Source organism: Pezoporus wallicus, unplaced genomic scaffold (genome assembly GCF_028554395.1).
Source record: "Pezoporus wallicus isolate ANWC-B61680 ecotype Strahan unplaced genomic scaffold, APGP_CSIRO_Pwel_v1 contig_1739, whole genome shotgun sequence".
In the NCBI taxonomy this organism is placed as follows: Eukaryota; Metazoa; Chordata; class Aves; order Psittaciformes; family Psittacidae; genus Pezoporus; species Pezoporus wallicus.
Genome location: NW_026637351.1, coordinates 2,017,514 through 2,031,982, shown reverse-complemented (window position 1 = coordinate 2,031,982; position 14,469 = coordinate 2,017,514). Strand labels below are relative to the sequence as shown.

The 14,469-nt window shown below is 36.0% G+C and overlaps 1 protein-coding gene across 2 annotated transcripts in view; it reads right to left on the bottom strand.

The window, feature by feature from the left end:
* Positions 1-1,175: 1,175 nt before the first annotated feature.
* The window catches only part of EFHC2 (EF-hand domain containing 2), a 57,820-nt gene continuing 44,526 nt past the window's right edge, over positions 1,176-14,469 (bottom strand). For both annotated transcript variants that reach the window (XM_057405070.1, XM_057405071.1), the window contains exons 12-15: positions 11,539-11,736; positions 10,859-10,951; positions 3,894-3,987; positions 1,176-1,475 (exon numbers count right to left, since the gene is read on the bottom strand). In XM_057405070.1, the coding sequence (XP_057261053.1) occupies positions 1,380-1,475; positions 3,894-3,987; positions 10,859-10,951; positions 11,539-11,736 (481 nt within the window). In that variant the 3' untranslated portion in view covers positions 1,176-1,379. The remainder of the gene's footprint in view (positions 1,476-3,893; positions 3,988-10,858; positions 10,952-11,538; positions 11,737-14,469) is intronic.

Sequence of the window (14,469 nt, the reverse complement as noted above, 5' to 3'; positions counted from 1 at the left end):
TTGTCTACAACTTGGAGCATCTTAGCAAGTTTTCACAGGGGTTACCATTACTTTTATTGCAAACAACTTCCTAAGTAGCAGAAACACACAATTATGTCTTGCCTCAAGTCCCATTTTTGCTAACAAAAAAGGTTAAAAGTTGCCAAAAGCTTTCCATATAGAGGAAAAATAATTTCTTCTCAGGAGCTGGGAGGGCTAGAGAGAAGACATACTATTAAAAATTTCATTTACACTATCATGCAAAAGCGCAGCAAGTTTCTAAATGGAATCATAATTCTAAAAGGGATCTTCAAATTTCCAGAAAGATACAGATTTACTGAATAAAGTTATGGTTCGAATTATTGTCTTTCCTTCAGTTTGGGGATTTAGATGTGTTGAATTCTCATCCTTTTAAATCAAGCACTTCTTCCCCAAATTGTAATTTCAGATTACAGAAAGCGCAGGGTTTTCACTCTACTGATGTGTAAGTTTCCCAGCCACTGGCTCCCCTGTGGAACAGTCATGGATGAGTCAGCTACCCGCCTTCACCTCAGCCATTCCATTTTTTAAACTTCTCTCTCAAAAGCATGAAGTAAATTCAGATCTCATTATGGCTTTGAGCTGCCATAAGCTCAAAAAGATACAAAAAATGCTAAGGAGGGACTCCATTTAGTCACTGCGATTTTCAGCAAAGAGAAAGACATCAACTAATTTTCAAAGGGCGAGTACAGTGCTACTTCAAGAAAGCTGCCCTCTAAAATTGTATGAAAGGACCATCTCTTCATACATGTCTCACCAAGTAAGCTTTGGTGGCTACTCATCTGAGTCACATTTAAAACAAAAAGCAAGAACTGATAGCTTCCGTGCCATGCCCGCAGACTTTTACATTTGAAGGCTATAATTATCTCTGATACCAGAGCAACTTTATACTGTGCTAAAACCTTGCTAGTATTTCCTTCATAAAATAACAATCTTTGACATGAACATTACTTAAGCATCACCACAGAGATACAGCAAAAAGACACATATAACAGGCAAAAGATAGAGCAAAAGAGGAAATTTGAATGGAGTTACATTCTGACCTAATGTTTTAAGAGGTCATCAACAACCTTTGTTTGCACAACAAAGCAGGGTCAGACAGATTTTCTCAATATTTCTCAATACTTGTAAATTCTCCATAAAACCAAGCACAAAAATGAGAGGACACAGTTTTAATTATGCCTGCATAAGTATGAAAGAGTACTGTTGATTAAGAAGGAGTTACAAAGCCACATAAAGTATACATCTATGTTGCAATAAGAAATTAAATGCAATAAAACCTATATATGGGTCTTTTCAGTATCTGTCCAAGTTTTGGAGCTGAAACGTTAATTCAAAACCACTGCCTTGCACAGATCAGATTATTCTTCCTTGCCAAACAGATCATCCAGAAGAGGCAAGTACTTGATCTCTTTCACACGAAAGATTGGTGGTTGTCTGGTCCAGTCATCTTCATTCTGAAATTAGTAACCCAGACAGTAACTTAGAATATAATGTTGAAAACAAGAATAATTAAAAGCTGATCAAGATAAGATTGAATGAGCTGCTTCATTTCCTCATAATAAATCTTTGAAAAAGTGGATCTTTATTTAACACATCCTCTTAAAAGATTACTACGTGCACATTTTTATCAATCTTGCAGAGCATTGTACTAAAAATATTTTCTCTTATTAGCCCTTCTGCAGGTATTTTTAAATTAAATAATACTGTATTTTCTTCACTGAGGCATTTATACTTCAAAGTATTGGAAGTCATCTATGTCTCAACACCAAAAATCATACAAAACAAAGAGATAAAGAAGAAGAAAGTCTGCTGAATAAGCAAAAATCTGTTGTTGAAATCTATCTGTCAAATACAGCCACTGCAGCCCCAAACATTGCTGTTAATTCATGGTAAGTCATGAACAGAATGACAATTGGTTTCTAAAGTTAAACAAGATCTAAATCCCTCCCTTTCTCTGATTTTTCTATTTCCTATTATCTCTTCATTATAATAGTCTTGAACTGTACCAAAGACAGAAGAGGTATTGCAGCTAACAAAATAATAAAGCCAATAAAACTCAGTAAACTATGCTGGCACCAATTTGGACACTGTTAATTAAAAACAGTGCTTTATGTCAGTGTGACAGTTACAGCAAGGCTTTGGAGTTGATGAGGAACTGATTATCCCAGCATGATGATGACTGGTGATAATTTCTATGGATGCTCTTTCTCTCTTTTTTATTTCAGCTGCAATCTTCCTCCCATATCTCCATGTACCGTTCTCAACAGGGGCTCTTAGACATCAGCTCATCCACTGGCTGTCCTCCAAGCAAAGATAATGTCGTCTTCACACCAAAACAAAACCTAATCTCTTATGCTGATCAGGACATGTGTTTCACCACAAATGTCCACTTCAACCTCCTGCTTGTTTCACAAGAACCTTCTCCTCCACATCTTCGCTACATGAAAGCTGCCTCTTGGTTCTACCACCACCTGTACCTCACCTTCAACCTGCAGGAGCTGTCTCTTTCCCTCACTTGCCAGAAATCGGGTCATGCTCAATGGCTAGATAAGCTATCATATGAGAGGAAAAAAAGCAAGTCAAACATGTTCAACAGCTTTTTGGTGTAGAGCTTAGCGCCATCTTCAAGGCAAAAAACCTCTGGGCACAGGTTCTGACCTTCTTTCTGTTTCTGTGATACTGAGGCTCAAGAGGCCTCTTATCCTAACACAGTCTCCTGAAAGCAGTCACTGCTTAAACACTGAGTTATAACTTAAGCACAGAATTCTTCTGTAAAACCGAAGAATACTCACTGAACAAAACATAGTACACACTTTGAACCACAGGACTGCTGTATAAAACATGTGGAAGAGCTTTGATTTTATCTGTATGAGATGGAAAAATTCTTCTCAATGACAAAGTGAAAAATAAACCATGATGAAATGCAGAGCAAACCAGCAGTTCATTAGACATTGTCGGTTTGAGATGCTACAGAAGAAAGAGCTGCTAAGCCAAGTAAGAGAGGAGTCAGGTTAATAGCACAGTACTTGAGGAATATTGTTTTAAACTATGTCACTGATGAACTTGAATTTAAAGGAATGCTATGTTTCTAAATGGTCTGAATACAATCAAACGCATTCTGTACAAGCATAGCAACACATTGCCTAGGCCAGAAAAGCGAAACTATGTCTTGGCAGAAGGGTTTTGGATTTATCCACCACAAAGTCTTTAAAAATCAGCATAATTGCCTTATGCACCGTTTATTTTTAAATGTTCCATTCAGAACAAGATGGCAAGATCAGATTCATATTTGTTGATACCACATTTTTATTTACCCTAAGTAGCAGGCTGATGGAGATGTACAAAGTTGATCCATCAGTACTGCTCTTGCTGCACACCTACCGGTGATGTGGTGCCTTGTGCACAAGTTTCTATGGAGTTATAAAAAATACATAGCTATTTTCAGCCATGTCAGCAGAGTTTAAATTATTTCCTATCTCAGCAAGCAAACAGATCATTTGACATATGACGATGCCATTTGTGGGTGAAGCAGTATTCACGCCAATTGTTCATGGATAAATACACCTGTTTCCCCTTCTTTTTGTTTTTTTTTTCTTTTTTTTCTTGTAGAAAAATGTCACAGAGATGTGACACGTATTAAGCACAGGGGTGTTACAGGGTTCCTTATCCCTGTTTGACTTCTCTGCTTCATTCTAAACCTCCTGGAAAAAAAATAATTACTTAAAGAAAAAAGGCACAAACACGCAAATATGAAAACTGTTGTGGTCTACACTGGATAAAGCACTCATGTTAAAGTTGGCAAATTATATCAATGTACTGTACTGTTCTCTTGCTGAGATACACTGGCTTTACCTTGAGAGATAAAAATGTACCTTTATTGTCTGGAAAACAGGAATTGGATTCTCTCTCCAGTTCAGCCCATCCACAAACTTTTTATATTCCACTTGCTTATCGTCATCTTCAGACCTAAGCAGAATATACATAAACTCAAGGTTAAAGGAAATTTTTTAACAAAGTTGTATCATGTTACTACCTACAGCATACTAATACATTACCTTTTGGATAATGGTTTTTTACTTCTTTATTACCAAAATCTGGCTGGAGTACAGAAAGACACAAACTGTCAGGACTTCTATAACATGCATTCTATTTCTTATTTTACACCTCATTATTGTCTCTCATAGTAGAATTCAACTTCTTTATGGCTTATTATATTTCAACTAATTTCATTTTATTTTTGAAGCGTTTTGCAAACTTTTCAAACAAAGGGATCTCACAATTGGTGAGGAACATAGAAGTGGGACAGTCAGTGTATGATTCCATTGCGTAGAAAAGAAACAAGTGCAATAACATGAGAGTGCTGTGCTATAAAACAACTGACTTACTTTATACGGCTTCTACAGTCATTTCCTGAAAATAAGCAGTCCTTCAAAAATGCTGTTTGCACACGCCTTGGGATTAATTTACAATCGACAAACACAGCTCTCTATCCTATCAAATAACAGCCAGATTTAAAAATCACAAACCTTGTCATTCAGTAGTTGGTTTATGGCATTGTCCTTTATGTCGATGGAACAAATTTATATTTGTGTTAGGTATGAAGGTCCTCTAAATGCATGAAGATACATATCCTGCCAGTTGAGGTCTACAGGTACATGTGGAACATAGTATCTCCCTCCCTTGAGTTTCTAAAATCACTACCCTGCACTAATAAATCCCATGAGAGCAGATCTGTAAGCCACGTCATACTTCTGCCATTGATCATACATCTGCCATTCTGCCATTGAAACAGCTTCAGAAGAAAAGTCCCCAGTTCAGCAAAGCACTCTGGTGATTAAAGCCCTTGGGAACCACTGTTATATCCATGGCATTAGTCAAATACTTGAAAGATATCCACAAGCTAAAGCTACCATGCAAATCGTTCTTGAAATGAACAGCTTAACTGCTCTGCTACAAACACTGTACTAGCAGGTTCCGTAAATAACATCTGAATGACATCTGTCTCAACCAACACTAATAGATAAAAGGGACCTGGTTTAAGCATATAAGCAAAGCCTGGAAATGTCTGTGCCTCATTGGGTTCCATGGAGAGACATACAACTAGCAAGACTCAATACCTGTTTTTTAGCAGGAAACACCAGGTTAAACAATTCTGCCCTGTAATCTGGCAAGACAAGGAGCAAGATCATCATCAGGAAACAAGTCTTTTAGAAAATCATTCTATCTCGTTCTTAGAGAAATAGCACTACACAAAGCATGGGCCTCAAAACCCTTCAATCACTGCAGAGGGTTCTGGTAAAAATTAAGCATGAAGGTACTTCAAGAGACAATTTACAACACAAACTTGGAAAACAATAACAGAGAAGAGGATAAATAAATCTAGTGACAAAAATAAACTGCAATAAACTGCAGCTCATCCTCTCCTTCTCCTCCCCCACCCCCCACCATTCATTTAATAGTCAGCAGGATAGATAATAATAAAATACACTGAGACCCATAAACAGAGATGCTAGTGATAAACTGGAATGTTAAGTACAGTGAGTTATGCTGAAGATGAAAGAAAAGTCAGAAAAGAATGCTACTGTTATTAGTGTTTAAAAGGAGCCTTAAACATTGCCATGAGAAACCCTCCTTTAATAGCTTGCTTCTTTACAATAGCTCATGTGCAAGTTAACATTTTCATAAAGCCTTACTTTTGGGGAATATATTCAATATACAAGAAAATTATCATTCCCACTTCTAGGAAGTTCTTGTTTGTTTCAGGTTTACTGCAAGTGGCAATTGGGAAAAGAAAGCAGTTTTGCATTAGGAACAGCTTATACCTCGTGGAAAAAATATTCTGAATTTCAGAGCTATGATGACAATTAATTTTCTTTTGCCATAATATGTATTTATATTTTCCTCTTTGTGATTAAGTCTTTTCCTCTTTGTGATGAAGATTAAGTCTACTGCCAAGATGCAGAGATGCATAGGAAGGATTTTTAAATAAAGAACAAGTGAAGGCATGTAACTACTTAAACTTATGTTAAGGCAATGAAGTCAAGGAAAGCATTGCTTCTGCTTTTGACAAACATTAACAAGGAGAAGTCCTTTGATGTGACAGCACCGTCAAACTGAGATGACAACATGGGCAAGAAGTTAACTATAATCAAAGATTTTAACATGGGCAGAGGAAATGGGGTTCCTAAATCCCATATTTAAATAGCTACAGAAACCAGCTTAAAACATTACTCTAGAATTATCCATAAAGAAAGAAAAAAAAAATTTCTACTCTTTAGATCTCTTTCCTGCTATGACTTACTATATCAATCTATTAAAAGCACACACCTGCAATTTGGCAGAGAATCCAGATGGACTGAGGGGACGCTATCAATTTGTGCATTATTAGGACAAAGATATCATACATTATGATGGCTGGAGTAAATACAACTGAAACTGACAGTGCTTTTCAGGAAAGGAAATAATATTTGTCTTATCAAGAGGATGCAACAAAGATCTCCTGAAACCATGCTTCTTTTCAGTTTTGCCCTGTGACTTCACCAATAAATGTGATGTTAGACTATGAAATTACTCCCCCATCCCTATCATAGTTTGCAGAGGTTTGTTTTTTTCCTTTGACATTACAAAAATAATTGTACATTTCCTCTTCTAAAAATATATCCATAATTAAATATTCCAGATATGTGAAAAATCTGGTTAAATTTCATTATGACCATTCCTGAGCATGCTTTGGTGAGTAAAGGTTAATTACAAATTTTTTTTCTTTCCCATTAAAAATCTGTAGCCCAAGCATTTATGTGAAAAATTAATATACATGCAGTTTTTCCTAATTCCTTGGTTTTGAATAACATATATTAAGAAGTTAGTCCAATAGTAATAGAGAAGAAGCATCATGCTGCTTTAACCTTAGAAAAAACATTGGGATTCTTCAACATTTTTGATAGTCTTTGTGTAACATAGGTATACACCTAAGCTGTCATAAACTACTCATATGAAAAGATTTAAACCAGCAAGCATAGACAAGTCTATGTGGCTGATCAGTATGAATTAAGTAATGGCTACCATCTTGTGTATATATTTATTCATGTCTTGAACAACCACAGATTGAACTGTAAGTTCCTCAGCATACTGAATAACAGAAATAATTTCCTTATAGAGATACAAATAATAATGCCGCAGAGTCTTTTCACCACAAATGGCACAGGGAGTCTCAGACATCAAAGGTAATGAGCAGAAGACAGAGTGCAGGAGGAAGATTCTGTGACCATTTCTGATCTTGCTCCTGCTAAAAGGACCCTTGCTATTGCAGGAAAACAGGGTTTGCTTCCTGAAAGAAACAGGTCAGCCCTAAAAGAATATTATTACAGGTAGGCAACTAGGTAAAAAATTATGACCCAGTCACAAACCAGGGAAAAGCTGAGCAGGCAGGAGCGGCTTGGCCTGGCCTATTAGTGACTTGAGAGCTGGAATGACCATGTAGGAGGCTTATTATTATCAGGCACTGCTATCTGAGACACTATGAATACACTTTTTCAAAACAACAAGCCCCCCTCCAGAATCCAACAGTCTCACCTGGGTACTGTGGAGAGGTGAAGAACTACACAGCCGCTTTTAACAGAAATTAAAAGGCATACTTTTTAAAATAGAGACATACACTTAACAAAACTAACGCAGAACAATCAATGTGTAATACTTGTAAACTTGTCATCTATTCTTTCTTCTCTCCATTTTTCATTATCTGCCAGCTGTACCTCTGGGGAAGGGCTGGATCTCTTTAAGTCCTCATTAGCATACATTTATCATTGCAGTAAATAAAAATAACAGGAGAAAAAAAAAACAAAACAAATCAAAACTAAATTCATTACTTAAACACTTTAGCAATATTTATTTATTAAACTGCAATTGTTCATTATGCCTACATTAATTTTAAGAAATGCTTATAATTACTACTGTAGTTTTCTAGCAGAAACAATTGCTACCATCTGCATAGCTTAATACATTCTGAATAAAAGTCTGTATTTCCCAGGGATTAAAAATCCAAGTGAGAAAATGCTTATGGAGAAAGGAGGTACTTTTTAACAAGCCAGTTCAGGGAAATTGGAAAAATGGACATACTGTTGGGTACCTATATCCTACTATTTCACCATCCCACAATTAAAAATATAAATTTACTCTCAACAAACAATATGAAGGGGTCTTATGAAACCTCAGTATTTGTGCTAATTCTCTCTACTCTCTGCAAACTGAATGGTCTTTGGGTACAGTAAACGAAGGTTTGGGTCATCTGGGGGTGACCACAAAATTAGACAGTAATTTCTAGTCCCATCCCATGCTTTTAATAAGTGACAGATCACTGCAGTATAATTTACAAATGTAAATAATACATTCTGTAAGAGTATTACCTTTCAAAATGGAACCATTAAGTCCTACAGAAAGTCTTTGCCACCTAATCTCAGATAGCAAAGCTGCATAAACACAGTTTCAGTCTTCAACTATTATCTGATCACATTGTCTAGCATCATTTTAAAGCTGAATAGGGTCCAGCTAGTGCATTAGCTATATATACTGATTTTGTGGGAATCAATCCAACAACTTTTATTGTACTAATTTCTTCCTTCATAAATACAGATACGCACAGTAGGACTACCACCACCACTTCAATGGACACAAAATTACATGCTTCCTCATCAAAAGAAAAAAAAACCTACCCAGAGAAAGAATATTGCTGACAAACTGCCCACACTGAATCATATACTCCCAGGAGTATGCAATTAACAATAACATTAACAATAAACCTGCCTGTTTATGATTCTTTTATCTTCAAGAAAACTACAAGAAGCAAGAGGAAAGAAAAAGTCTAAATCTCATGCAGATAACTCTACTCTTCAATTTATAGATTACTTGGAAATTAATTCCTATTTAATAGACTCCAAAAAAATATTTCCCTAACTGCAACCTCATGAAACAATAAACTTACCAAGCAGTGCCAACTGCACACATTATTAAGACTGTGACACTCTTCCTTCTTACCTGCAGCACAGTGACTCACCACATAAAATGTCATCTTTCAAAGTAGCTGATACTCTAACTTAGAACTGGCATTGCACATAGCACTCTACTACATGAAGTACTTCTCACATTGATTTCTGAGGTCAGCTTCACACCATTTACCTTTCTGATACAGAAATCTACAATACAAGCTTGCCACAGCCCCTTTAGACACAAAGGAAAAAGGGTGGTAATTTAGAAATCCAGCTCTTATACAGGTTGAGGTGATAACTGTCTCCTCCTCCATCACCTAGAAAAAGAACCTACAACAGCTGAACCCTAAGTCAGCTGTCATGGGTACCTGGCTAAAGCTGAGTGAAATCCAGGCTTAGTCTCCTCCTTGTCTTCCAAGCTTATCTCTGATTTTTATTAAAGTGTACTGGGCTTTTTCTTGTTAACTGCCTACACTGACACTCTTCAGAAGAGAAGAGGTTCATCTCACAAAAGCTTTTTCTGGTACAAATTCACAAACAATAAACACATCTCTGGAGCCTATGATGTGTCAAGGCTTGCCTGTTTTTCATCAGTACTGCATTAGTACATAAATGAAAGCCTCCAGTCCCTTCTCTGTGAATCTATTCAATTTCAGCCTTAATGAAATGGAAACTATGAGAAGCCCTTGTGTAGTACAGGATGTCAGTTGTCCTCCAACAATTTTTGTGTTGGGCAGCTTAGTGGGAGTTCTGAAAAATGAGGTTTAGATTAATGCTAAAATTCAGATATACTTCTGATGACTAATGCTTGTTACCTAACTGTCAGTGTTGAACAGCAAACAAATTGCCAAAGGTGTCTATCTGGCTACTGCAGGGAACTCTTCTGAAAGCTTTTGGCCTGAAAATAGGGCCTTTTTGAAAAATAGCCCCTTAGGCTTCTTAATGCAGTCTTGTTGATACTGATTTAAGTAGGAAGTCTTGCTTGCAGTACAAAGATGCTTTATTAAAACAGATTCCACATTTAAACCTGAGTAATTTCATTATTTGATGCTTAGTTTGCAATTCCTCCTGAAATCAAGCATTTAAATTTAAGCATTTCCCACAGGGAAAGAAGAGACCAATGAGCATGCATTTAAACCTGTTACCAGAAAATCTGGCCATGACAACCAAACTCAACATTACACAACATTTGAACAAGTGTTCAAAACAGCACAGGTTACTCTCAACTCCAGCCTTTAAAACAAGTGCACTGAATACTAGACCTTTCCAGTCCTATTCCCATTAATACAGCTAGCCAAGCAATTTGCTTTGAAACAATTAAATGTGCTATGGAAAAATACCAAAACCATGCCAATGCTCCTTTCCCTTTTTAAAAATTACAGTAATATATATTTCAGGTGAGATTAGTAGGAGTAGCAAACCACTTTTATTTGCTACTGATGCTGTCTACTTGATTCAAGATCATTTCACTGTATTCATCTCAGTACGTTTGTTAAAACTCGTATAATGTGCTTCCATAAGACTATTGGTTTTACCTTACATATACACAGGAACAACTAATGCAAGAAAAGTAAATTTCATTGATAAGGGAAAGTATCAGTAGCTGTTTCCCATAAGACAAATTCCATAGAATTCTGACAAAATCCAGATGATCTACCATGTCAGATAAAGAGAAGTTGCACCTCAGACGATTATAAATATTCTATAAGTCCACATTTGAATAGGGACAAAAAATCAGCATCATGAAAAGATTAACATTACATAAATGATAAATTCTTAAGACCTATGTCTCCAGCAGATATTTAGCATTGATTTGCACCCCTGCATAGAGGTCATACTACCTGCTTTTAACTTACATGGTCAATAAAGCTTGCAGATCATCATCAGCCAGTGGCAACTTAAACGACTTGCAAATAGTCCTGCACACCTCACGGGGCAGCACTCCACATCTACTCAAAAGAAAGAGAAGGGCAGAAGTGTATATAAGGTATTTTCCAGATTGATTTCAAATGAATGTTGCTGTAAATAGGAAAACATGTAAAGAGTATCAGGCTAGAGGTAAAGAAAACAAAGTTTTATGAAATTTAGCTATTATAAAGCCGAGAAGCTTGAATTGAACATGATGGCCTGTCTCTCCCATGCTGATGTCCTTAGTGATTCTCTGTGATTCTTTATCTACGCTACCAGGGTACAAAAAGGGCAAATGAGTCATACAAAGATTCAGCTACAAATACATCTTTTTTTCCATTAAATCACTATTTTTCCTCTTTGTTTTAGAACACTGTGTTTTGCCTGTGAATGGGCATCTCATTATGTCACAGAATGCTCAGGACAGAATCTATAATAAAAAGTCCAGCAGCAAAATGAAAAAGAGATAAAAAGGCTATCCTTTTCTTTCAACTCTCAAATGATGAGAGAGGCTTAACAAATAATATTCTTTGGCTGCAATATATAATTTGCTCAGCAACAACCAGAAAAGTAGGTCTACAAGCAGAGATTTCCAAATAACAGCTTAGGATAAATAGAAGAATCTTACTTTTCACGGTCATTGTATTGAAGCACTGCAGTCAGTTGTTCAAAATTCTCAAACCTATTTTTCTTTAGTTGTTCTTGAGCCACTGCAAGGAGGTAGTGGAGGTCTATTTCACGTTCATCTTTCACACCGTAATAACGCCCAAGAGTCATCATTTCATGGTCTGAAAATGCTTCACCAGTGATACTGACTATCAAATTTCTGTTCATAAAAACAACAGCCTACATTACATTTCAGTATAGGAGTTAAAAACAGTTAATAATCACTCAGTTTTATGAGAGGAAAAAAAGTGCACTCATAATATAATGCTGTATTCAGACCTTTAAAGAATGCATCTACTTAAATTTGAATTTCAGATCTCTTCCATAATGGAAATTACCTGAACTCTTAAACTTTGCAGGATGTCCACATTTCCTCAGTAGTTGGCTAAACATACAAAATTACAAAATAATCATGACTGAAGCCTTTTTCCAGAGATACCATACTGGCATGGAATATCAGCAGAGATATTTTGGCATCACATTTATGCAAGAGGATAGTGAATTAACAAAATTCTAACAATAAACACAATTTTTCACTTGCTTCGTCTCAGAGGCATGTGCAGTCCTGTTCTGAGAAGATGTCTCTTTGCAAAATACAATTGTACACACACAGCTATTCAAAAAAGGATGCTAAACACAGTATAGTGTCTACTTTGAGCTACTGTTTTGTTTTTATTAAGTAGATCAAAAACATCCTTTATGTACAGTGGCAGGAGATAAATATAAGGAAAAAACAGGTTGTCGACAGTAGCAAACCTTGAGATTATGCAGACTTAATGACCAACCTCAGTAACTTACTGAATATTATGACTTATATTGTAGCAGCATTCAGAGATCCAGTCAAAACTAGAGCCTGGAGTAATAGTACTGCAAACACAAAGAAGAGGACAATACTGCCAGATTAGCCTGGCACTCTAAATGCTTGGGCTGGCAAAACTGAAAGCATGAACACCATCCATCTGAATATTTCCACTAGATTCTTCTAGTGTCAGGATTTTAAAGGTCTTTTATTTTCTCAAGTCAGTTAACAATCAAGTCACTAAAACTCTTAGATAAAATTACTGTCTTATTTGGGAAATTAAGCACTATTTTTGTGATTGCTAGGGACTACTGAGTGAGACCCAAGATTCACAAATGGAATTACATCTAAACTCTTCCTGACAAAAAGAAACAAATTGCAGCAATTGTTCCCACAGCTTTTGTTTTACTTTTCTTGTTGTTCTAGAAGAATAAAACAGATTGCAATCTGAATTTGGTAGAGAAAGAAAATATAACCATTAAATGCTTAATAGAGCTGTGTCCAAAGCTGAATTGAAGATAGGCATCTTTGTTAAACCCACATGGCTCTTTTGTCTCTAACAGCAAACAGTCTTGCCAGTAACTTAATGAGACAAAGAAGCTTGGATAGGACCATGGGATGCACAGGCATCTACGCTTTAGTTCTTTCTCTCTTCTTTTTTTAACAAAGCTTTCAATAGTTTTAATGATAGCTTAGGGGATAGCTTCAGTGCACACCATGCATTTATTTTCTGGATGATGTGCCATAGATTTGGGTTCTGAAAGTAGTTAAATTGTATAATTACAATTTTGTTCACTACATCATACTTATAGGTGTATTTTAAAATGCAGCTCATAAATTCACTTAGAAAGCAAGAAATCTGAACAGCCAAATCCAGATCATAGTAAAGCTTTAGCTGTATTTAAGATAAGAGGATTATCATGCTGGTTGAAGCTGTCACACAGATAATTGCCTTTACTAAAAATAATCATTTATAGCTAGTCATAATTATGAAATGCCATGACAGATTAAAAATAAACATTGATGTACACAAGAAAATACAAAACTGAAAGGAAAATACAAAACTGAGAGAAAAATACATTCTATTCACAGAAAAATATATTTGACTTTTCAGAGATGCAAAGAAGTGCTGTCATCTTTGCCAGTAAAAATGTTTCTTCCATTCTGATAAGACACATGGATAATAAAAAGAAGAGAGCCTTTAGATTACTGATTATAATATAAATGAACAGAAACAAAACCTACTCTCACTATAAAGCACAAAAGTTAAATGTTCATAAGAGGTAAATTCTTCCTCTGGCCATGTGAATGCTTCCTGTTAGACCCCCTGTGGTCCCACCACAGGAGGGATGTAGGCCATTAGTAGCTGTTCAGCCTGGCCCAGGTGAGCATTGAGGGTTTGACAACACTTTTTACAGGGTTCCCCTGCTTCCTCTCTTGCTCATGAAGAGGGCTACTGCATTTTTATTACTGAAACCAAGTGCCTCAATACCATATAACTAGACATACCTACTTCAAGCTACAGAACAGCACTACCCTAAATTAAACAGCTGGGCTGTTCACAGCTGCACAGAATATGACTATGATTAAATTTACACTCAACTGAGCCTCTTTTTGATAAAATTAAAACCTTTCTCTGCTGTTTGAAAGAACAATCATCCCTCCTAAAAGTGTGCTCCACTAATTTTGTCATGCAAATATTCTGGAACTTTGACCTGCTCCTAGTGCATGTAAGAAGATGAAGTTTTGCAGATGATTATTTCATAATTTAAATAAAAACTGTAATTATTTTATTTTAAATGGTTATTGTCCATATAAATTAAAACCCTATTCCAAGTGCTATAAAGTATATCCAGATACACATTAACTTTAATTTTCTCCCCTTCTTACTCTAGTAATGACATTTCCCCTTCCAATGCAATTAACAATTCAAAATCTTGCTTCTGTCGAGTAAAATATTTGAGTCTTGAAACATTTGACCAAAAGCTGCCAATTAGTGTGGCCTCTTAGTTTAAATCATACCTTTTAATCACTTATTTTTAATTTCTGAATACCAGCTTGTTTTAATTTCTCACTACTTTGAATTGCTGGAAG